General features: G+C 33.9%; 1 protein-coding gene across 1 annotated transcript in view; it reads left to right on the top strand.

The window, feature by feature from the left end:
• Window positions 1-754: 754 nt before the first annotated feature.
• SLC16A7 (solute carrier family 16 member 7) overlaps window positions 755-26,916 on the top strand; it is a gene marked incomplete at both ends in the record, with an annotated part of 100,726 nt that continues 74,564 nt past the window's right edge. Inside the window, one exon of the mRNA XM_080704838.1 lies at window positions 755-971. Within this exon, the coding sequence (XP_080560964.1) occupies window positions 755-971 (217 nt within the window). The remainder of the gene's footprint in view (window positions 972-26,916) is intronic.

Here is a 26,916-nt window from a genome sequence, read left to right as displayed (position 1 = left end):
GGATTTAGAAAATAGATCCAGGAATAAATGGCTTAAAGTATTCACAATTATTACAAGTAGAGAAGTTTAAAAATATGCCCACTAATATTTTTACAAGTCTTCAGTTTTAACACCTGGTCCTTTTTAAACTTTGTGTACACAATCTTAAAGTCAACATTTTGGATTAAGAAAGTATTCTAAGTGACAGCAGTTCTATTTTCCTTGTGCTTATAAATAAAATTGAAATAACTTTTATTGTTTGATTGGTACTTCAGTTTAGCTCTAAATTCCTAAGTTCATTTTGAGTAATTTTTGTTCCCAAAAGTCGATACTTTCAATTTTTAGCTCATAAAAGTCAGTTATATGCCTTTATCCTATTTTGTAGATTTTCTGAGTTACAAGAATGTAAAAAATATTTATAAAATAATATTGTCATTATAGCCAGGCATGGTGGCGAACACTTGTAATCCCTGCGCTTGGGAGGTGGAGACAGGAGGATCAAGCTGGTTCAGAGCCAGCCTCGCTGGCTTAAGAGACCCTGTTTCCAAAAATTAAAAAAAAGTATAAAATAGGTCTGGGAGTATAGTCCGGAGGTAGAAGGGCTTCCAGGAACCCCAGTACCACCACCACTAATAATTAATAATAATAATAATAATAATAATAATAATAATAATAATATTGTCATTATAACCGGAAATACAGAAATGAAAATAGGGTTTAAATTGTTTTTTCATTATTCTTATAGGTTACTTGAATTTCAAATAGAGGAGCAGAAATGCCACCTACATCAAGTTCCCCGCCTATTCACCCACCTCCGGATGGTGGGTGGGGCTGGGTTGTAGTTGTTGCTGCATTTATCTCCATTGGATTTTCATATGCATTCCCCAAAGCTGTCACAGTATTCTTCAAAGAAATTCAGGAAATATTCCACACCAGCTACAGTGAAATAGCATGGATATCATCCATCATGTTGGCTGTTATGTATGCAGGAGGTAAGAGTCTTAGATTCAGTAGAATTCTGGATTAAGGATAGCATTCCTTCATACCACATGTTTTATGTGCAGCATCTTGGTATATTAAAGCCCTGACCTAGTGTTATGGTAAGTTAAAATCAATCAAAACTATACTTAGAGCTGAATTTTTAGTGATTTTTAATGATTCAGATTCTTGAACTATTAACTTCATTTTGAGCCTCAAGTATTTGTTCAAATGAAGATTCATTTTCACAATTTAAAGTTTGCTATGTTGTGGAATTTTCAAGTCTATCACCTTTACATTTAGTATGGAATTAAGGTTTTGTTATAGTTCTGGCATCAGTTTTTTACTATTTCTATAGCTGGAAAAAGTTTTTCTTGTGAATGAGAAGAAAACTTAAGTTGCAGACAGTAAATATAGACCCCCAAAGTACTTTACTTTACACTGAAAAATGGAGCATTGTCATATACATTTGAGACCTTTTTCAGATTTGTGTATGTGAAATAATTTTTTATTGCTGTAAGGGCCATGAAATATGACATCTTTTGATTTAAATGGTTGCCTGACAATGATCTTGTTATATTCTATATTTAAAGAAGAGGTATGAGTCATGAGGGATAATGAATAAGTCAAAGTACCATCTCACTTCTGAATGTTAGCAAAAATGGAATTATCCCATTATTATGTGACCTATCATCTTTAAATCAGTCTCAACACTAGACCAGACTCTCTTATAGATTTTAATAAAAGTCACCACTTATATGGATTTTAGAATTATCATTTTTCAAATGAGTATTTAACTTCAAGGGACAATTGTAGACTTTAAATGTAATAATTTAAACAAATCACATAAATTATCTAGTGCCATTCTTTTGTAAGAAAATATAGTGTGGCTCTTAGTAAATGGAGAGAGAACATTAGTGTTATTATACAATATTTATTAGTATTTATTTTCAGCCAGGACCTCAGTATTTGATATGTGTGACATGATTTAATTTTTAACAACCTGGGATATGTGTTCTTTTTCTCTGGTCTATAGCTGAAGAAATATAGAGATGAAATATCTTTTCTAAGACAAACAGCTCATTACTGGCAGATCAAAACTGAGTCTTCAAAAACATGGAATCATATTGCTCTTTGCCTTTCTCCCACCTTTCTCTTTGTATATAGAAAATGACAGGACCAGATCTACACTAGGCCTTCTGTAAACCTGCTCTCGTGACTTAGGTTCTATATACACCAAGATCATTTGTTCAATGATGTAATAATTATTCTTTCAAATGTTGTTTTTGTGTTGTACTACCAAAGTAAACATTTAATACTGAAATAATCCTTGTGTGTGTGTGGGTGTTTGTGGTGTGTGTGTGTGTGTGTGTGTGTGTGTGTGTGTGTGTGTATGTGTATGAGAGAGAGAGAGAGAGAGAGAGAGAGAGAGAGAGAGAGAGAGAGAAAGGAAAGAAGGAAGGAAGGAAGGAAGGAAGGAAGGAGAGTTTGTGTGTTTGTATGTATGCACATATGTGGGTGTTGGAATTTGTTTTCACTTTTTGTGTACCAATAATTTTAGATGAATCCCTCAAAGCATTGCTTAGGTTAAAATGAAACATTTTGTTTTAATATCAAGAAGTATCTTCAAAATGCAATTTGGGCATGCTGATAAAAAAAATCTGCATTTAAAGCACTTTCTGAGACTCTCCTTTGGATAGTTGTTTTAAGGATTGTAGAAATAACATTTATTATCACCATAGAGACAGTAGATATTGTACAATAGGTATTGGTCTTCTATCCTTTGGATCAGACATTCTTTAATAATGCTTTGCTAGAACAACACATAGTCTTCTTGACTTGAGCTTCAAAAGCTATTAATGTTAAGATGGGTGGGATTTTTCAGTCCTTTAATACAACTAAAACAAATCCTCTAGTGGCTTGATATCAGTACTTTGAATTAGGACTTCCATTCATATTAGATTTATAAATTTCTGTTGAGCAGAGTGTTGACTTATGGGTGAAACAAAAGCTGACATAGATTATTAATTCAAGCCCTATATTACTTTCTCTTAGTTTTAGTATTAGTCTCTCAAAGTGTTAGTGGCTTAATGCAATGCAAGTTTACTTCTTATTCAAGCAGTGTTTTGTTTGGTGGCTATGCCAACAGCTAAGGCTTTGTATATTCTCTAAATCTACTTCATTTCCTGGCCAGAGTAAAGACAGACAGCATGGAAAGTCATAAGCCATATTTTAGGGTCCAGGCGTAGAAGGGATAAATATCATATCTGCACGTATTTCATTGCTCAGAACTCTTGTTCTCGCCTACCAAGAGAAAGTGGACAGAGGAAATTCAGGCATCTTGGAGGAAATATAAGAACTGGGTGCACTCAGCCAGACCTTCATAGAACCTTATACCTTACAAATTTTCTTCATGAACAAAATGAGGATGTGTTCATCGACTTGCCATGGTCCCGTGGCAGCCTTCCACAACCCAGCTAGATATTTCTAGATCAGTGTTAGATGAGGAATGATACAATGTAAATGTAATTTAAAATAATATATTTTTTCAATTCACTAAACCTCAGTATGAAATAATAAGTAAACACTTATACTAGATGTATCACAAAGAAACATTTTCATTTTATCCATACTTTTTTTTTAAGATGTAGAGCATATATTTGTAAAAGCACAAAAGAGATCTCTAAAGTTCATAAATGAAATGGTATTTTAGTTGTTATGAATTTGAAAAAAAATATCTTAAAATATTTAGGGTAATATGAATAAGATATGTCTAAATTAAAGATTAAATGATATGATATTGTATACCTCATTCTATCAAGAAAGCAGTGCTAGACATGTGAAAATAGTTAATGTGTAGTAGTTGATGATTGTAATATCTAGGTGAAATCTAAGTACTTGGTATGTACCACCCTCAGTTACCGAGGCTGAAACATTTTGCATGTTATCACTGACCATGGAGGAAAGTTAGGGATTTCAGTAATTCTGCTGAACTTTGGCCTTTTCCTTTAAATGAGAAACACAAATTCGGGCCCTTTGCTTGTTGGATAGAAAGGCTCCTAACTGCCATGCATACTGTTAGATATAGAGCTTATACATTTTGCATGGCCTTTTGGAAACAATATCCATTTTGTTGTCCTGCTAAAAATAATTTTCACATTTAAGGCTAGAATCTCAGAATGAAAACAATTTTCCTTATATTGGCTTAGATATATTTTTTCAGAAATGGCTATTTAAAACCACAATTCTGATAGATTCAATTAATCTAAAGCATAGATGGTCCTTTTACACACATTGCAGTTTTGTGTCCAAGTACAGGTGACAAATTTGTTTCTGAATATTAGGTTTCTTGTTAAAAAGCATGGTCCTTGGTCCTATCTTCAACCTTTTTAATCAAAATTTCTATTGGTAGAATACATCTCTGAAAATCACCTTATTTTACATATAACATATGTTTGTTGTTGTAAACACATTAATCTTTAATTTAAATATTTAAACTTTTCTCTGAAAGATCTTTGTTTATGGAAGCATTTTTGGCTGATGATTATTAAATAACTTAAAAGACCATGAGGTGAAAAGGCACATAGTTTACTATGAAGTATAATGAGTCTCTCCACCAAGTAACTGGAATACTCTGTTCAACATAATGCTAATTACATTAGCCTAGAGAACATCTAAGATCTGACACACTCATTAGGGCTTAGCACTCAACCTATTAATCACTACGATGGGGTCATTGGGTAAAATGAAGTGTGTTCTCAGGTCTGGCCTGTGATGTCAGGGTTGGAGTCTCTTGTAGTAATTAGTTGGCATCTGAGCCTTGGTAGCAAGGTATTATCTTTCCTTCTGATGTCTGAATTAAAAATGAAACTAATAAAAAGTATGCAGGAAGGATGGAAGAGAATGCAAATTAGGTTGATGCCTTACTTCATCCTTAGAATAATGGCACTAAATTACAGCAACCCATCTGGCCATCCATATGGTCTCCTGGAGTTCTAGCAAATTTCAGCAAATAGGTCATGCAAAGTAGTCACCCCATTAATACAGAACTAAATGCAGTAGAAAACATATTATAATTTAAACTTTCTACATTGTTTATATATATATACACATATATATAGGAATTTATTTTATAAGCAGTGATTACATAGGATTTTTTTTACTACAATATTCAGCTATTATTTGAATAATAATCCAATATAGTTAGCTGCAGACTTTAGGCTCCCCATCTATATAAGTGACTTTAGGCTAACAGTCTATATTGTGACTTTTCTGGATATCTGTTTTGACATGAAAAAAAAATCAGCCATTCTGGAGAGAAGAATTGGCTTTATCTCCCTGGTAACTTATCTTTCTGCTTATGTGAACTGTGACTGCCACTTGTGCTGAAGTAAGGGTGATGGTTTGAAGATGGATCACTGTACAAAGTTGAACAAGCAGTATGCTACTGAGCCTATATTACCAGAGGTCAAGGAAAGGCTTTAGCACAACAGATTGGTGGCCATAATATCAATAGAATATTTTTTTATTTTAAAAGATATCACTGTGTTATTCTATTTGGTGTTCAAAATATTTGGTAGGGTGAGGGAAACTATTAAAATAACATAATACTCTCTTTTAACACTAAAAATTGTTCATTTTCATTCCTGTGCTTGAAATACCTAGGGCTTTCTTCTTATCTTTATAAAATACAGGAAACCCCGAAGAAACACTTAGACAATCCAGTTTAGGTAGGCCTTGACTTTTTAAAATATATACTTTAATTGGAACATTGTAATTATGTATTGTAATGAAGTATAGAGCAGTAGGAACACTTTTTATACCTATGCCATGTTAGTTTTTATTTTTTTACTTAGGAGTATAGATATTGCTAATGTTCTAGTATATATGGTACAGTGTGGCAGAAACAATTGTGCTCATCATATCTCCATGTGATCTTTTATACCTCCCAGATTCCCTCTCCTTAGACTGAGGCCAAGTAACTAGTTCTGATCAATGACATGGGAGCAGAAGTATATATGTCACCAAAACAGGTGGTTTGAGCTGGTGTGCACTTTCCTTCCCTCTTTTTTACTGCTGTAGCCATGTTTCATATGTCATTGACCTACCTCAGGGTATGAATAAGTAATTAAACAATGTTTATTACATTTCTGAAGTTGTTATATGGAAGAAACTGGACTGCTGAACATTACAAAAACAAAATCTTTGTTGTTTGACTACAATACAATTTACATAAATTATTACATAAGGAAGAGAACACACTATGAGAAATTTTTAATCAAAATTAATTATATTATCTTATATGAATGTTTGTACAGATGTCTGTTGGAGAAGGAGTCTTCAGCATCTAAAATGAAAAGGAAGTTGTAATGGGGTTCATCCTTTCCAGTTTCATAGGAGTCAAAATGAGAGACACTTCAAACAGAGTAGTGATCAAGTTATACCCATGAAACTTTCTGTGATTAAATACCTCTTTCGGATGGAAAGAAGTAAGGGTCAAGGAAACACACATTGCACATATGCTTAGGTCTTTGAAACTGTTCCAGGAGATTTTTTTTTTCCTACAGAGGGATGATAATCTAGTGTAAATAATATCAGATTTTTTACTGAATTCTATTTTTAGCAAAAAAGACATTTTATTGGGATCCTTTCTTTGTAATACATATGCGTTGGACAGTGAAACTTTCACTTACTGATTTATAAAAGAACCTATTTATGTGGTTACGTTTTTTATGGCAAATGACAGAAACCTAATTCAAACACACTAAGGCCTAGAGAAATGTTCATACACACTACTCAGAATAGGTGCATCAATAGTCTCATCTTCCAGGTCAACTACTACCAATGATTCCACTTTTTTATCATGTTGCTCTCTTTCTTCTCTTCTCTGCCTTTTCTAGACAGGTGACTTTATTTATGCTGTTATTCTTCCTCTACACAGGAAAGATGATTATGAGGCTCTCTGCCTCGTATTTCAGGCTCAATTTTGCCATGAGTGAGACTTTACCCTTTTCACTGCATTTTACTATGAAAAATTCTAGGAAAGATTGCCAGGACCTGGCAAGCTCTGCATGTCCCCTGAAGGCAGTGAATCAACAAGGGACTAACACTGGCAGCCCGAGTGGAGATGTGTATCAGAACTAGGAAAGGGCACTACTGTTCCTAGAGGGAATAAGGGTTTTAAAGAGACAAAACAAAAAATCTCACTATTCAAATATTTTTAAAAATATTTATATGTCATTTTCCAACAATAGGAGCATATGTTGGATTGAACTATTCACGCATAGGGAACTTTGGGTTGAGATACCTTATACTGTTTTTAGAAACCCTATTTCCCAATGACATATAGTATTTAGTAGCCACCCATAGGACTCAAGTGCATCTTATCTAAGCTGTTACCTAGAATGGAATTTAGATATGGACTGTTTAGTTTTCAGAACTCATCTAAGGTGAGCAAATACTGTGACCTAAAGGTGGTGGGAAGAGAGAAGAGGGAAACTCCCTAATGCACGTAATGAACATTCACAAATCTATTAATCGCTCAGCCAAACAGAAGAAGGGAAGGGACGAGGGGGGAGGGAATGTGGTGGGAATTGGGGAAGGGCAAAATGAGTGATTTGTGCATATTTACCTCTGCCATCTTTAACCCATTAAGATGTATGATTATAATGCACCAATAAAAAAGTTGAAAAATTATTAATGGTTTATTAGTCCAGTGAGATGCAGAAGAGTATTATACTTAAAAGAATGAGCTCCAGATAACAGCTATGAAACTGAGGCTCTGCTATTTGATTGTTCAGGCTATTTGAATCTTGATATTGGATCTTCACTGTTCTCATTTGTAAAATCGCAGAAGATAGGTAGAGAGAGAGAGAGAGAGAGAGAGAGAGAGAGAGAGAGTGTGTGTTGTATAAAATATACTCCTCTGCTAAGAGTCATTGTCAGTAATAAATATCAAAATTTAAATCTTAAGAAATTGTAATGTTTCATTATAGTCCTGCTGCTTTTCTTGGTATTATCCATTATGCAGTGAAATCACAAATAAAGAACAAGGAAGCCATGTTAACCTGTGCCAGTAGCGTTGAGAAATGAGAGATGAAGCAAGAAATAAACAAGTTAGTCATAAGTTGTAGAAAAAAATCTGAGCCTTTAATTATATTTGCTGTAGCATTTTTCCTTTGCCTCTTACTGTATTGGTAGTATAGTAGAAATGGGACATTCTCCTTAACTATCCTTTGAAAATCCTTTCCATGTTTAGGGAATTCCCAATGTTGTCATTTCTGATCTCCCTAGGGAAAGAATCAGAAATTTTCTTTCTCAGAACTCCTTGTACTGAGGAAACAGACATGTGACTGTAGGCTAGTCAAGTGAGGCTAACATTGATCCCGAATCTATTGATGGGAAGAAGCAGATGCTTCTTAGGATACATTCAAAGGAAATGTTTATAGGTGATCCATAATCCATTGGCATGAAAGTAGCATCAATGACAGGGGTTAGTGAAACTGGTAGTGTAGACTGTGGGGTATGTGGCTGTTGGTAACCACAGTGCTGTCCTCACTGGGGCAATCAATCAATCATAGGGCATGATTTGAGCAGTATACAAGCTTGGGTTTTGATTCCTCTTCATCTTCTGTGACTTAGTCTTATGTCCTTACAGAATGCTTTTCTCTTTAACTCTAAGATAGATGGTGGACACACATAGAATAAGGCTCCTAAAATTTCTTATTGAGGGCTAACATGAGATATTTTTTGACCTATAGTGGTTATTTATATTTTTCTTTATTTGGGTACAATTATGTAAAGAAAGTAGGTGTGATGTGACTGAATAAAATGTGAACAGATTTTTCTGAGTCATCAGGCAATCTCTCCTTGAGCTTGAACTTGAAGAAAGGGATCCAGCATCAGTCAAGGGAAGAGAAGTGTTTAAGGTAGAAGAAACAGCATATAAGAAAGTCCCAGTAGAGTACAGAAAGTTCTAGTAGTCCAGGGGAGGTGAATGTGATTAATATATGGAGACAAGTTGGAGGAAGGCTATGTTCACATAGAAACAGGAGAAGAATATTAGAAGATGGATTGAAAGTATTATATTAATCTGTTTGAGCTGCCATAAAAATATAACTGAGTAACTCAAATAACAGAAATTTATAGCTCATGGTTCTGGAAAAAGAAAGTCCAGAATCCAGGGGCCAGGTTTGGTTTCTGGTGAGGTCTCTCTCTTGGGTTTATAGACAGTGGCTGTTTTATGATCTCTTCATATATCCCCTTTCCTATGTTGCATACATCTCATGTGTCTCTTGTTCTTCTTGTAAGGACACTTGTCATAGTGGATTAAGCTTCTACTCTGATATTTCTTATGACTTCATTTAACCTTAATTACCTTCTTTCAGATCCGGTCTCCATAGACTTTCACATTCCTGGTCTGGGATTCTAGATGTTTTATGTAGGAACACAGTTAAGTTCATGACCAAGATCACAACTTGTACTCTCCTACATTTACCCATTTTTTAGGAGCAGATTCACAGTCCAGAATGTGTCAAAATATAGGTAGTTGAAATTTGCAGTAGTCATGCTTCTATAAGTTGCCACCACATGAATAAATTAATAAGTTATAAGCTGCCACTCATAGAGGAAATACAGAGTTCTGTGTGAGCCTGTGGTCATAACATTTCTATCAACTGAGCATGGTGTGACCTTAATTTATATATGTTTCTGTTTAATACATATTATTATTTTTTGTTGGTACTGGGGATGGAGCCCTTCATCATTCGTTCATTAATATTGAATTTATGTCATGGAGCACCACAAATTGTTCCTGAATGAAACTCATCTCACACATGCATTTTCCCTGTAAGACACATCACAGCTTTTTTGTGCTTAAGAACACCAGCCAGCACTTGAGCATTGTGCTTGGGGGATGTTTTAAATAGCACAATCACCAACAAAAAAAGCATAAAATATAGAAAATGTGGCATTACATAGACCATAAAAAAGGACATTTTTCAGTATGAGAGCTGAAATAAGAAAGTGGAACATTGTCTTATTTGACCTCCACCGAGAACATATATGTCAGGCTGTTCAAAAATTTTTTTTACCACTTTGCACATATCCACCAACAATTGTGAAAGCACTGTGAGTATTGATTTGAGGGTTACCAATAAATTTTAATGAGTAGGCAAATTTGCAAAAATACAGAGTGCAAATAATGAGGATTGACCATGCCTATATAACTTCTGCCTGATAGAATTATATCAGGCATATTGTATTTCAGGTGCTGCATATAAACATTTGTAATGATTCAGTGATTTTATTACAGTTGTTTTTAGAGAGCAAGATAAGCTTGCACAACCACAAAGCTAATTTACATTAGCATTTACATAGATGGGCATTGGTTATTCTGCTGAATTTTACTGAAGTTCTTAAAGAAACACAACTTTTCTAAATTATTTAAGTAGTAGTAATTATATTTTTCCCAGTTCCTAAGAGGGCAGTAAGTGTAACTCTTTGAAAACTTATCTGGGAGCTGATGGATTTTTGAAAACCAATGATGATACATAGCCTCGAATTGTGCTGATTCCAATGTACTGTGAAAATACTTGGAGTTTGATGACTATAGCACTCCATCAGTTTGTGTTATTTCTTTTGAAATAACAAAAAATTGGAAGCAACCTGTATGTTTTCCCAGCAAGTTAGAAACTGAATGTGCATTCCTGGAAGGCCAAAAAAGAATAATACCATTAAGGAGAACTTTAATCCACTTCAGATTTTCTGTTGTATTTGGGTGATGAGTAAACAGTATTTGTAAATAACACAATGTTTGTAATCTGCATAGAGAACTATGTCAAGCAAAAGGAGAAACCCTAGGAATGTTTGGAGTTTCTTTTAATTTTTCCAATCTCCCACCAACTGATCCAGTTAATGCTGATGTTGTACATTTATAGAAAATAATCAGCTACAGACCAAGAACATTTGAGGTATCCTTTTTGGTCCTACTAATTAGAAGGAAAAAAACCCATGCAATAAGTTAAAAAATTCTAAATTTTATTCCAACTGGTATAAATTGTTATGATATTGATAAAAATATGAACTGGTATGTGTCTTGGCAATGACAGTTGTTAAATCTATGTAGCATAAGCAACAGATGGCTGCTGATTTGATTTGGGGGCAGTAACTGGGCTACAAAGCTGATGTTGAAACAGATCTTAATCATCAGTGTTGCACGTTTCTGTCATCTTCAGGAGAGTGAACATGAATCTAGAAACATGAGTTTTTTTAAAGCCTCCCTTTGTATTCTTTGTCTCTCATTGTCTGGGCCAAACTCCCCTCCCCCTCCCTCTGGACTATAGGAAGGGTTGAATTTCAATAACTTTATTTAGGGAGTCCTTGAACACTTGAGTTCAAGCACTTAGGTTCAAGGTTAATTATCATTAACCTTTCAAATGCTTCTTGAGCACTAGAAGTATTCCAAAATTAGATGAAAATATATGTTAAATATCTGTGTAGGGTTAATTTTGTACTTTCAGATAAGGAAAAAAAACATTTAATGAGACAACTCTGATAAAATGAACAATAAGCTTTTCTCATGAATGCTACCCCCCACAAAAAATATTAAGTCGCTTTTATGTTGTGTCAAAATATTACTTATAGGTTTCCATTAAACAAAGCATTATATATATTAAGTAAAACTTTCCAAAGTCTCCATGACCTCTGGTCCTTAAAGTTGGCTTCCAGATTGGAACAAACATAGCTAGCTAGGAGCTTGAGGCAGACATGCATGTTTGTGAAACAGCATTTCCTAAAAAAAATAGTCTTGTCCTTGTATACCATAAACATTCCAAATAAACATGTGGGAGAAAAAAAATGAGATGGTTTTTATTCAATTTTATTTTAAGTATATATGTGTAGCCTTTTGCCTGTTTGATTTTAGTCTGTTAGGTTCACTGAATGACACATCAGTTAATGTTGAACAACTATTAGATATAGTTTTTAATCTACTTTTGAAGAAATAAAGTTTGATCTAAAAATTCTTTTCCCACCTATTTATATTCTGCAAAGATTTATCAAGGATATAGGTATTATTATCAGAAAACCCATCTCACAAAGAATCTGAATTTCTATTTGGTTTCAAAAAGTATTTCAAATTGCTTTAGCTAAATAATAAATATGTATTTATCATAAAATTTAATAAGGCTAAAATTAAGTTATATAATATATATACATATATATCTATATATTAATACTAAATACTAGTATAACTTCCCATGATACATATGTAATATTCATGACATTTCAAATGCAATTATTTATTTCTATGTTTTTTTTCTAAGGGCTTTTCCTTTTTTCACTGACATTCTATTTCACTTACTTTTGGAATTCTTAATTGTTGATTTTAATGGTATATACAGTCTTGCAACTCTAACAGTAACATGGGAGAACAGTGGATAGTGGTTTGGGCCCTGTGTGTGTATGTGATTGGGGGAGGTGCTGTGCTTGGTTCAGACACCAGTACTGCTCCTCACAATTGAGTAATTTTGACATGATACTCAGTGCTTAGTTACCTCTATTTCATACACATACAATGTCCATGCTTATTTTGATGAGTATATATTTCTGAACTCTATTAATTGATGTCATCTCTCCTGATGAAACACAATGAGAAAGAACCATGTGGTTATCTGGGCAAAGGTGTCTTACCATTTAAAACTAGTGATGTTAAGGTAATGTTCTAACATTGAGTTTATTCTCTGTTGTGAAAATTAGAGATTATCTGAAAACATATACAACTTCTGCATCATGAAAGCTATGAAAAATGGGTAAGAAGGAAAAAATATGAGTACTTTGATTTGGATTTCAACTTAAAAAATTATAGAAGGAGGGAATTATACTACTTTGAATTACTTTGACTGCTTTTTATATAACTTTTTTCTAGACATGATCTAAAAAGTTTTTATATAACTTTTTTCTAGACATGGTCTAAATTAGATATTTCAATGTTTAGTCCAGATTTAATGTGTTGGCTTCTTGGTTTGCTTTCCACTTTCTACATTTTTTTTTGATGCAATAGGTTGAAAAAAGCTGTCTGATTTGGCAATGCATAATTCACAATATTTACTGTACATAAATGTCATTATTCTTCTTTGCTAGGAATCGTGTTTTGTGTTTATACAGACTTTATTACAATATGTGCACAAAATGAACATCATATTCCATAACTTAGTATAGCCAGGAGTATTTGAAAACAGAGACTCTAAGAGACATATATTTGTGAGTTTTTGAAGTAGGAAATACCTTTTATAGCAAGTAAGACAAATCAGATTTTGTCATTCCAGGGTGGAAATATCAAATCTAAGAAGAGACATAATAAAACAATATGAAATCCTGAAGGGTATGGATTATATGAATAGATGTGTTAACTAAATTCTACAATATTGGAATTGCAGTGAAAAAGAAAATAGAAAATTAGGGCTCAAGAGAAGCCAGAAAGACAAATTTTACAACATTAGGGAATAATAATCCTACAGAATTTATGATACCAATAAAAATGAATTGAACTATAATTTTCAACAGAATCAAATAAAATTTAAATGTATTAATGACAGATTAGTTATAAATATATATATAATGTATTGTATATATTCCTTATTAATGTATTATCTATCTATATACTGTATCATGTTATATATGATATATGTCATATATATTATTTGTCATATTATATATATATTCCTTATCAATCCATCTTTACTGAGTATTATTATATTGTGAATATGGAGAATAAAATAGTGTGTCAATTTCCAAGGAAATATTTGAAAAAGGATTCTTACCTAAGTCTGTCTCAATTAAAGCTCATGTTTCTATTCACATTTCTTAAATTTGTCAAAACCAAAAATCTTGTTTTGTTGTATGATAATCTTAACAATCAAATTTTTCTAATATTTTACTTTCCAATGATCAAGTCCTACCTTCCAGCCCATTTCTTCTAGATCACAACTCTTTAATAATCTTTCAACCATATCGGTAGTCTGCTAACTCCCCACACGATCTCTAACCTTCTTTTCCTAGGTAAATTTCAGATTCAACGAATGTTACTTTCTTTAATACTTTTTCAACTTGCCTACCTACTGCTAATTTTTCTGTAACCATTGATAAAAACCGAACTCTGATTAAAACCAGTTTTCCATCTATTCAATTCTAACATTTACATAGTTCAAAGAAACTAAAGTAAACCACATTTTATGGTTCACTAGTCTCACTTGATTCATGATCTTTTCCTTCCTATTGCCTATGCCTTCCCAGGATTTATTTCAATTCTTTAAACCCTCAATATTGGGAAGGTTAACTCCCTGATCTCTCCTTCATACTTGCTCCTTAGGTGACCCCATGCATCTCTGCTTGATTTTTAAAAGTAATATTATAATTTAAATGTATCTAAAATTTCTAGTTTAGGTCTTTTATTATTTTCCTGACTTTGCTGAGTTACTTCATTGTATCTTTCTTGAAGTACTCTGAGCATCCTTAAAACAATTATTTTGAATTCTTTGTTAGCCATTGTTTCTATATTGTTGGGGTCAGCCACTGGAAGATTTTTGTGTTCTTTTGGTAATATGTTTCCTTGACTTTTCATGTTTCTTGTTGCCTCACACTGATGTTTGCATGTTTGCAGAAAAAGGGATTTATTTCAGTCTTTGCAGGCTGGCCTTGCTGGGAAGTCCCTTCAAGAATCAACCAGCTATTCTAGGCAGGCTGTCCAGCAAGATCTGAAGGGGGGTGCAATGCTAAAGTCCTTGGGCAGGCTGATCTGGTGCCTGGATAAGCAGGTAGATGAGTTAGGCATCTGGTTCTGTAAAAATGCACCTGTATCAGTGATACAGGTGGGAAAACCTGACTAGGTCTTCAGCAATGAGCCTAGAGCCTGGCTTCACATGGACAAACCTAGAGCCTGTATTTATGGGGACCATTATGAAGTCTGTCTACAAGGCTGACTAGTGCTGAGGTGAAACTGTAGCCTCAGTCTTTGGGAATGGATCTGGAACTAGATAGAGACTGACCTGCAGCCAGGACCTGTAGAACAAATCTTGGAGGTTTAGCCCATGGAGTCTATCTTGACCCCAAAGTCACTAGGGTGGAGTAGGCCTTTGAACCTCAGGAGCTGGCCTGGTACTGGGGTTAGTGCGAAGCCTAGAGTTGGCAACCTTGTAATTTCTCATGACTTTATTATATAGAGGTTGATGCCTCCTCAGTGTATATTTTCAGCCTCACTTCTCCTGAACTTTAGACCTGTATATTAAACTTCATTCAAACACTTTATTCAAATGTCTAATAGACATATTCAAACTCTTAATAACTTTACCTATTCAAAATTTATCTTCAGAAATTCTCCTTCAACCTTGTTGAATAAGACAAAAAAGTAGAGTAATTCTTGACTCTCTCTCCCTCCCTCCCTCCCTCCCTCCTTCCCTCCCTCCCTCACTCTCCCGCTCTTGCTCTTGCTCTCTCCACGCCCCCTACCCTGTCTCTCTCTCTGCAGTTCTCCAGTTCTCTTCTCAATCCCTAATTTATAAATCTATTGGTTCTACCTTCTAAATATATGCATTTGATCATTTTTCACTACTTCTTCTGCCATTACCTGCTCCAAAGTCCTATTATTTGTAGTCTAGAACATTATTGTAGCCTATGTTTTGGTACCCTTGATTCTGAATATAGCTGTTAGTAAAATCCTATTGTAACCAAAGTCCACTCATGCCCACACTTCCTAAAGCTTCTCATTTCATTCTAAATACCTATCCTCCCCCATCTCCTCCCTGACTTGTCTCCCATTATACACACTCTTGCTCCCTCTGCTATACCTACAGGTTCCACCTGCTCGTCCTATAATATAACAGCCATGTGTTCACCTCAGGGATTTGGTTTTATACTTCCCTTTACCTACAGTGATTTTCTCTCAGATTAATAAATGGCTCTGCCTCCTGCCTCCACTTATTTTAGATCTTTGCTCAAAGTTTACCTTTCCATAGAAGATAGGCTAGTTCCTCTACAATTGCTACACTATATCCACACAATTATATCTGTATTTAATGCATTGTATTTTTCCCTCTGTAACACATCACTATCTAATTTACTTTTTATGAGAATACTACTTGTATAGAACTTTCCGTGGGATAAAATTATTCTATAATTCTGATTATCCAATAACTGTCATCCCCTGGCTATTGAACACTTGAAATGAAACTCGTTTGCATAAGGAATTGAATTTTTATTGCATTCCATTTTAATTGATTTAAATTTTAAAAGCTGCAGTTGCCTAATAGTTACCATATTGGATAGTACTCATGTGGAATGTACACTTTCAGCCTCCCACTGAAATATAAACTTTGTGAAACCAGATAATTTTTTCTGTTTTTCTCACTGTTGTATACCTACTAGGTAGATATGTCCTTAATATTTTGAAGAAATGATCAAATGGAAGATTAACAAAATTGTAATAATAATCAGTGATCAGAATTTTAATTGTGACAATTTGACTCAGTAAAACAGTCAAAATTTTTCTCACAAATTACTTATTTTCTCAGAATACAGGTTCTTTCATGTTTTTTTTTTCCTGGATCAATAAATGTATATTGAGTTTCTCCTATGTGCTAGGATTTATGCTCAATACTGATGCATGAAGATGAAAAATAAATTATTGCTGATAAGGCATTTCATTCAGTTAAGAAGAAATGAAGTAAAGGTTATTAAAGTTGTTGTTAATCTTAAAGACAGAGACAGGCACTGCTGGTAGAGAAGCGAGAGAGATAAAAGACAACCTTAATAGGTAAAGGAATAGTTGGTAGAAAGGGAAATGTCAAGACTTCCTGGAGGAAAAAGAAGGTTTGAAATTTTTAACAGTCAGTATTTTAATATAAATGCAACAGAGAAAGTATTCAAAATTAATTCTGTCCCATCCTAGAAAGTATCGAAATGTAAAGGCACAGGCCATCCTATAATATGACTTTGTGTACTCTTATGAGGTCACTATGTAAATATGCAAAGAATACTCAAATTCTGATAATCTTTCAGCTTCTTCCTTTTACTACCTTCTAAAACGAACGTAATTACTTGTTTTTTACTACTGCCCCATTTACATTGCTTTTTTATTGCGTTACCTTTCTTTCCTTCTGCAGAGCAAGTGTTTTCCTGCTTCTAGTTAATAAACATTTTATTGATCCTCCTTTTGCATTTCTAAACAAGCTTGCAGGTGATAAGAAATCAAAGTGAAAGATGTAATTGTATAGATTAAAAACATATGGATATATAATATCTATCATATTCAAATTTGTGATGCTAGAGATGGAGTTTAGGGCTTTGTATATGCTAGGCAATCATTCTATCACTCAGCTACACCTCTAACCCTTATATGATATTTATTTATTTATTTATTTAGGTGGTACTGGGGTTCCTGGAAACCCTTCTACCTCTGGGCTACACTCCCAGACCTATTTTATACTTTTTAAATTTGGAATCAGGGTCTCTTAAGCCAGCGCGGCTGGCTTCGACCCTGCATGATCCTCCTGTCTCCGCCTCCCAAGCGTGGGGGATTACAAGCGTGTGCCACCACGCCCGGCCCCTTATATGATTTTCATATTTTAGATACATCATCAGCTCTTTAAGCAGTCAGATATGCTTTCCAAGAAAACTTTAGAACAAAAAAGCCTGAAGGACAGTGGAGGTGCAGAGAAGCTTCTCTTAGATTCTCAGCAGATACAGCTTGTGCGTGCATCTTTCTACCACTGAGGATTAGGTGACAGTGGAGTGAACAACACCTGTAATGCAATGAAGCAGGATAACTTTTCACCTTTCACAGCAGCCAAAGGACATATTAGGTGTCTCCATGGAAAGCTAAGCTTATTGTCATAGTTCAGTAATAGTTTTCAGAAATATATATACTGTAACATATATATATATATATATCTGCAGACTACTTTATTTTCTTTTTTTCCATATCTATCCACATAGTCTGTACTAAAGGGGTGGGTTATTTAAATATGTATTATATGGAAAGAGGAAAATAAATTAGTCTGCAAGTTTTTATATCAATTATAGATAATAAAAAAGAATTATAATTGAACTTACTAATCTGACATAATATCTCCAAAGTAAATGATTGTTGTATTTTATAATGGATCTCAAAGCAAACTTACAGGAACCTCTTGGATGCTTATATCTGAAATGTTTACCTAGCTGCACAACAGAATAAGCCTAGAGCTTAAAACATCATCGTTACTGTGTATTTAATTATACAGAGCATTATTAAGTAAGTAGTGATGTCATTAAGAATATTTTCATTGGAAGCTTAAGGAAAATGGTGTGACTCTTAAGAATAAGTTATTTAAAATAATGATGTATATAGAATTTATTCACTTAAGAGTATAATAGTAACAGGCTATCCCATATAAGTTCAATATCTGGGATATGAAGATAATAATATACAATCTTTTCTTTATAAAAATGCCAATACATTAGAAAAAGTGTGCAAAATGGAGTGTGCATTTTTCAGGTTGCATTTAAAAAGCTAGACATCATACTGTAATATCAGGAATAATTACATATCTATAATTATATTGTTGAATGAATGCTTTCCCTTAAAAATATATCCATTTTTAATCACACTGATGTAGGAAATAATTCTTTGCTTCTATTCATAGCTAAATAGAACACTTCTGATGAATCTTTAAATGGTTACTGGTACAGTACAATGAAACAGCTATAATCCACTTTCAACTTTATATAATATCATTATTTAAAGAAACATAATGCACATATGTTTACACATATGAATTTGTAGACACTGACAAAGTGAATGAAAGTTCCCCCTACTACTTTACATAGTAAGAAAGATTTCTGAAGGTCATTGAAAGTGGCATTGTAGGATGAGGGCATCTAAACTGACTTACAGTTTTTTGTGATACTATCATTCCTTCTGAATTATTTCTCCTTGGTAGGCCAATTTTCATTTTTTCTATTAAAAATACTACATGAGTTAAGCATGTAAATCAGTGGCAGAATTTTTTCTTAGCATGAGCTAGGCCCTGGTTTTGATTCTCAATAACACACACACACACACACACACACACACACACACACACACACACACAGACTGTATATAAAAGATAACTTCTGGTTATTATGGTTTTTTTTATGACTCTGGGGATTTAACCCAGGGGCATTTGACCTCCAAGCTACACCCCCTGCCCTATTTATTCTTTATTTATTTTATTCTTTATTTTGAAACCAGGTCTCACTGAGTTGCAAAGGGCCTCACTAACCGCTATCCTCCAGTCTCAGCCTCCCAAATGCTGGGATTACAAGTGTGTGTCACCACGCCCAGTGCTGGTTATTATGGTTTTATCAGGGATTTGAGGCACAGTGTGACAAGCCAGATGGAGTGTGAACACTACACTAGTTCTAGTTTTCAGCTCCAAATAGTCCCTTTTCCTGACATGATGGCATCCACTGCATTTTCTTCCCTTAGTTGTACTCTGAGGTCCTGTTGGCTATGAGCAGCTCTTTAGGCACATAGAACAATTTGTCAGTAAATGATAGTATCTCAAATTAGGATGGCAAGTGATCAGTACAAGTCCACCCCTGAATGATGAGAATAGTCTCAAATTATGGACAAAAGTAGTATTTGGACTTTCAAGACATGTCATCAAACATCATTTAGATAATAAATGCCATACTGTGATGCCCATGGGATAACATTCTGTACCATTTTATCATGAAAAGACACACCCTAGTATATAATGTGGAATACATTTTTAAAAAATAGAAACCTAGAAATTCTGAAAGTTTGCTAATATAAATAGAAAAATATCAAGTGAATAAATTACCTACTTTGATATTCATTTGAGTGAGATTGTTTTTTCCATTTTGTCTCAACTTTCATCTTTTTAAAGTCAGTTTTATCAATTAAAAATTGCAAACTACTTTTCCATTTCAGATTATTGATGTTGCCATTAAGTTGGGTAAAAAGGATGCCTCATATGTGCAGCCACTGGATTTCAACACATGCTTATTAGTTGGCCTTGTGGATGATTTTGGTAATTAAGTTCATAATGATTCACTTCTCCTAGTAGTTATTTATTCTTAATATTGAGCACTGTTAAAACCTATACAAATTTATAATTTCATGGAATCCATGAAAAGTGAAGGAATCCCTTGGTATTACAACTCACCATGCTTATTAAAGGTTGGCCATTCCCTTTATTAGCATTTTTCTTCACTTCTTATAAATCTTCTGTAACCAAAAGTAAAATATAAAAAGAGCGCTCTCTCTCTCTATCTCTATCTCTATCTCTATCATCTGTCTCTTCCTTCTTTCTTTATAAAATATCCTCTTTTAATTCTCATATCATTATTTGTCACACATTTTTATTCTTTTAATTTTATTATAATTTTATATCCTTTAACTTTAATTGCATACATAAAATAAACTTTCTGATTCATCTTTCTCTACATTAAAGGCAACACTTCTTTTTCCCTTAATTCTAGTATAGGTAGAGTTGTGTAGATAAAAGGTTTTACGAATCACATCCTTTGTGGTTTTTAAAATGATTATATAACAAGGAAATGGATCCTTGTCTTATAAACGGATTCGTTTCCTCAATTTGTGGCTGAAATGAAGTTGTTATTTGTCACTTAAAATTGGACTTTTAAAAGTAGGCATCTAAATGCAGGAACAGTTTAATGTGGCCTTCAAATAACACAATGAGTTTTGCTGACAGTTTAGCTGATTTTGTACCGGATGGTTTGCATCTACATGAAAGTTAAAAGTAGAAATAGGAAGAAATATATTCCTTTTTTCCACTTAGAGAAAATTGTTGGATATCTCCTTTTGTTGTAGCAGTTGACTGCGTGCTTTTATGTCTATAAAAATGCTGTTCATTATCTATACAAAGTCAGTTATGACCAAACTATTTGTAGGATTCTAGACTTGAAATTTTAAGACAAGGGTTATTTCATCATTACTTTAGCATTTTTCAAGAATTACTGAAGTTTTATCTTGCAGGACTCCATACCAGTTATTGTAGTACTTCTCCCTGTTGTCAGGGTTCTTTTGAGCTCCCCCAAAACAAAAGGCATAAACTCTCCTGACAGGAACAGTTCTGTCAGTGCCATCTACCTAAAAGAATTTTTACCTTACTATTACCATCAACATTGACATTCTGTTCTAAAAAGGTAGATTTTTTTTTTAATTTGCAACAACCAGAAAACACAGCTCTTAAAATGATAAAATACTAAAGTTTTCAAATTTTCCCCATTAGCATATAAATACATTATAAATGTGGAGTATGTGTTAACATATGAGTATTTATTAAACTGTCTGTTGTGTAGTTGTACCTGAGAATAAAAATGGGTAAAACAAAAAGCAGTATTACTTAGTAAACAAAGTAGGTAGCTGGGTGTAGAGGTAGCTGATGCACACTTGTAATGCCAGTGCTTGAGAGGCTAACACAGGAGGATTGCATATTTGAGGTCAGCAGCAGGAACTTAGTGAGACCCTGTTTGAAAAATTTAAAAAGGAGGACTAGGATTGTAGCTTAGTGACAGAGTGCCCCAGGTTCAATACTCAGAACCACCAATAACGGAATTCACCCAAAGGCATGTTGAATGACTTATTTAAGGACGAATCGGTCACTAGCCATATTACATAGGGCACTTTGCCTGACCATCTGGGTAAAGACCATCTACTTTTCTTATTTTCAAAATTTATTTTGAGAGACCCCACATGGTCAGAATCTAAGTGACATTGTCATATTGAGCAATTGCCTCTTAAAATATTTGCTTTTCAAATGGGCTTGTGTAATACTATTCTATTCCACTAAAATATTACCCAATTAATATATTCATGAAAAGTTCAAGGTCTCAAAATCTCTTTACCACTTACATTTATTTGAATCAATTTTATCAATCTAGTCTTCCCACATATATCCACAGATCCAAGAGATCTTATTCTGCTTAAAATATTAGAAAAATGGTGAAGGTATAACTCCACAAAATGAATACTCATGAAATGTAATCTAAAGAAATATGTTGTTTATTAAACATATACCAGGACAAGTCCCAAATATCATTATGCCCAGTGTTATTGGTATTTTTTGGTCTGTCCTAATTCCCTTTATACAATAAATAGTTAATAATGCCTACTGCAAATAAAATTAAATGTAAGCTATTCAAGCTCAAATATATCTATACATTATCCCTAAGTAGTTTCAAATTTTATTAATCAAACAAAAAATTACCCTAAAGTCTTTTTCAGAAAATTGAAAAATTAAGAGCAGAAAAGAGTAACATTTTACATTGTGTAGTATTTTAAAGTTTATAACATCCTTTAACAGGCATTAATTCATTTAATTTTACAAAGCTTATTAGTTTGAGGAAAGTATATAATCATCATTTTTCCATAAGACACAACCGAGGTACAAAAGGGTTAAAAGATTGGCGAAAGATCACAGGCCGAGTTTATAGAAAAGCAAGCTTAGTTGCCCAAGGTCAGTGCTTTGAAGTGTTTGATAGTAGGAAGAGAGTTCCAGATAAAGTCTCATTAACTTTTTTGTCCAATTATTTTCAAAACATTGAGTTTGCTGGCTAAGAACTTTGGACTTAAAACATCCCAATGCTAGACATTTTCCATCATTTGATAGCCATGTGAGTCTTACGCAACTCACCTCAATTCTCAGAGTCTGATTTCTTCATCCGTCACATGTTTATTTATGCAGCGTCAGGCAGGCTCTGTCACATGGAGGTCATGTAACCCACACCAAGAAGGGCAAGTGCTTTGAAAATGACTGAGTGCCTTTCTAAAATATAAACAAGTGTTATGGCATGCCACTGTGGCATTTTATAATAAAAATTTCACCAGAAGAAAAAGATAGGGCCGAACCTCATCTCTACTTTCAGGAATTATGTGATTCAAAGGCAATTCTTTGAACAGATAAAATTGCCCACTGTCAAATAAGGATTGGATGTTTATGCATCATAGGTAGTAAAATTGCCCACTGTCAAATAAGGATTGGATGTTTATGCATCATAGGTTGTTTGGGGGAGGTCAAAGAGAATAAACATATGTGTGAAGGTCTTTATTCATTGTGAAAGGGGCTCTGCAACTATACATATATGTGGAGGAAATCATCATTAGCATGCAGTGTACTTAAAAATATTTTTGGTACCATATCAGAAGACATACTGGTTCCCACATGTCTGGGAGTTCCAAGAAAATAAGCCCAAGCAGGTATAAGAAAGGGTATTATTATTATTCACAGGAAGACTTCATGTGCCTGAAACCTTGTATGAGACTTCTCATTGGCTTATCTTTACATTTTTACTTTCTCAGAAAGCTTCAACCCCCTTTTCCCCATATATGATTTAAGTTTTTTTCTCAAGATCTTTTTCTTCTGCTGCTTTATAACAGACTTCATGAAAGTTGAACTGACCTTTCATACTGACTCCTTCATTCATAGCTCTGCTCACTCTATTAAATGGACCTCCTGTCTGAGCCAGATCTACTTAGACTTCTAGCTTAGTCAGCTACAGGATATTTACCCACCCCCTGCCAACACCAACTTTGCAAAAGAGAGTTAAATGAAGACTGAATTCTATAAGGATTGAAGAGATCACTTTTACAATGTCAACACTAAAAAAATGTACAAGTCATTCTCATTAGCATATACAAAAAGAAGAAAAAGGAAACCTGAGGTTGCTAACACATAAGGGAGACTCCACAGGGGTTCTAGGAGGTAAGCAAACATATTTAAATGGCAACACAACTCCCTTAATGTGTAACTGCCTTGGGGTATCTCACAGTTCAAAAATGACTTTCTTGCTATGGAAAAATCAACAGGACAATATGGGAGACTCAGGTTAGAGTCTTAAATATTGCTAAAGTTTTCTTGAGTTTATTGTTAGTAAAAATAAATTTGAGGGCTTTGATTATTTTGATCATTGCTATTCTCTGCTCTATTCATGTAACTATATATTATTCAGATATTGTATTTAAAGTAAAAATGATGAAAATCACAGAATGAGATATGTTATTTCATTAGGTTTATTGTGATACATATTTTTAAAATATGCTCCCACGAGCCAGGTGTGGTGGCGCATGCTTGTAATCCCAGTATTCAGGAGGCTGAGACAGGAGGATCGCAGTTCGCAGACAGCCTCAGTTACTTAGTGAGGCCCTTTGCTACTTAGTGAGACCCTGTTTCAAAATAAAGAATATAAAATAGAGCAGGGGTGTAGCTCAGAGTTAGAATGCCCCTGGGTGTCATCCCCACTACTGCAAAAAAAAAAAAATATATATATATATATATGCTTCCATATTGCTATTGATTCATCATTCATAAATTACTTTTTAGTTCCTTAAAATTCAGCTTGAAGGTTCCTTTTCTATGACACTAACAATAAAGTCCAACACATTTCCCATAGAACTAAATCATCTTGAAAAGAGTTTAAAACATGATGCAAAAATGAAAACAAAATTGTTTTTATAGCTCATGAATATAATTTGAACATTCCCTTTGAGCTTTGTGATTTAGGTAACAAACAGCTAAGGAATAAATTGTATAGCACGACTAGATTCCTAAAAAGTAGTTTTGATTTGAGACATATTTAATTTCTACCTCCAAGATATAGTTTCTTATTTTGGAAGAAAATGTGTTTTGCTACTAGGAAACCTCAATAATATTCTCATCACACGCATAACATGTTATATCTTTCCGGAAGTTGGTGTATTTCATTGAATCACTTTAATGTGCTTTAGCTGAAGAATATCAATATCACTCTTCAGATGAAAGGTGGTTCCAGTAATGTCTGATGTCTAAGCATCATTTGTAGTACAAATGGTGGGGAGCCTGTGGCTTAATGGCCACTAATTTATTTTGAATTTATGATGCATTGCAGCCATTAGTGGTAAGCTGCTTTACATCAGTTCATGGAGAATAAGAGTTCTGTGTGTGGTGGGTTTTATTTCTTCATGTTAGATGGAAAAATGTGCCCATTTCAAGAGAAAAAATGAAAAAGGTGCAATAAATTGGAATTAGCTTAGAAGTCTACCAATTTTATGTAATAGTCCTCATACATCATGTATTTTCCTGTGTCTTATCATGGGTAACCGTGGGGGTGCTTCTAAATGAAAAACTATAGCCATGCTGGTTTTATAATATATTTAAACATAAATTTGAAATTCAATTTTCACAGAGTTTTTTTGAGCACTGTTTTGTAATAGTTATTTGTCATGAGATTTTTCAGAGAAAGTAATATCAGATAACTTTTATACATTGGAGATTGCCATAAATTTAAATACACACCAACATTAGATGGAAACCCCGGTGTTCTGGTTGATTTCATTGTTGAGAAAGAAATTTCACACCAGTTTATTGGAGTTCTCAGAAGTTATTTTTGCTTAGTAATGGGCCTTTTAAAATAATCGATGCAGTCTCCAAAACCTCTTTCCTCTTGTAATATCATTAAATAATTTTAGTGTAAACTGTGTCCTCTTAGGCATCTGATTACTAACAAAGTGTTGATGTTCCTTAATTGCTTTGGCTGGAATCAGAAGTGGGCTGATTTCTTTAGTAAATTGAGTAGTACTTTTTCTAGGTTTTTTTCAATGCCAAGATAACGTGCACTCTCCCATCCTGAGCTCTTTCTGCTTTAGATCTAGCATAAGCTTTCCACAGCTGTGAGACAGTGTTTCTGGCTCTGGCAGGGCAGCAGAATTGACAGATATGTTGGCTATGGTGCTATTTCTACCTTGCCAACCATATACCTACTCAACAAATAGGTTGCTTCTCTAGTGATTCAATATCCCAGCTTGTGTCCTATAGGTCAATGTTCTAACTAGTATATGGTATACAAAAATTATACATTGAAGAAACTTGTAATGCTTTGCCTCTATAGTATGAGAGCGTGACTACCATTCTTATAATTCAATTCATTATTTATTTATGAAATTTGTATCAAATTATAGTCTCAGGAAACTCTAAGATATGCATTATTCTGGTGCATTATCACAGAATGTAGCACTTATAAAATATATGTTCATATCAACTCCAGGGCAGATATCTGGCCTAAACTGTTTTCCTCAGCACAATTACCACATTTGATTTGGGTGCCTTTGGGTTTTGATGTAAAGATACTTTGCTGGTATACTTTACAGCATTAAGAGAGTAAAATATTTCTGCCAAGGATTAAATAATTTCATCCATAAAGTATGAAACTCTAAGATCTTCATATATCTTCATTAATAAAAATATAGTTATTAAAAGCATATCACATGTATGCTTTGTTAAATGCAACTATAAATATGAACTGGGTGAGAGATTTAGGTAAACTGACAGATAAGATTAGAGTGTTAAATATTGCAGAACACTTAATATTCAGTTTTCTCAATGTATCTTGAACTGGCAAGGTGCAGGAAAGCTTGTGGGTTCAGTCATCTGGAGGCAGGAGTAATTTTTGACAGATGTCCTCTCTGTTCTCCAAGAAAAGAGTTTGGGAAGGTCATTTACTGTGTGATGACAAAGTAGAAAAAGGAGAGGCTTGCAAATATGAAGAGATTTGGAAAATAAAATAACCATTGCATTGAATTTATATGACTTGATTTAATGAACCATAGTAGGATATCTGAGTACCTTGAATACCCCTCAACAAAACAGGGGATCATGAATTTAATTATTTAGTTATGGTTTCTTATTAGAGTTTAATGGATTAAGTATCAGCATCAGATGACTAAACCAGTTCTAATGAATAACTGGTGACATTGTCAGAAATCTTGCATGGGACAACCTGCTACTGGCAACAGAACAAAGAACACATTCAAGCCAGACTGTTATCAGCGTTGTAGAGCAAGGTGAGTCAACAATAAGACTTTTGCTTTGGAAACAAATCAGGGTATTATTTCTCAAATATCATCACCATTTTGGCTGT

Source organism: Muscardinus avellanarius (assembly GCF_963383645.1).
Source record: "Muscardinus avellanarius genome assembly, chromosome: 11".
NCBI classification, from domain to species: Eukaryota; Metazoa; Chordata; class Mammalia; order Rodentia; family Gliridae; genus Muscardinus; species Muscardinus avellanarius.
Note: the sequence above shows the minus strand (reverse complement) of the source record. Positions and strands in the feature narration are given on the sequence as shown.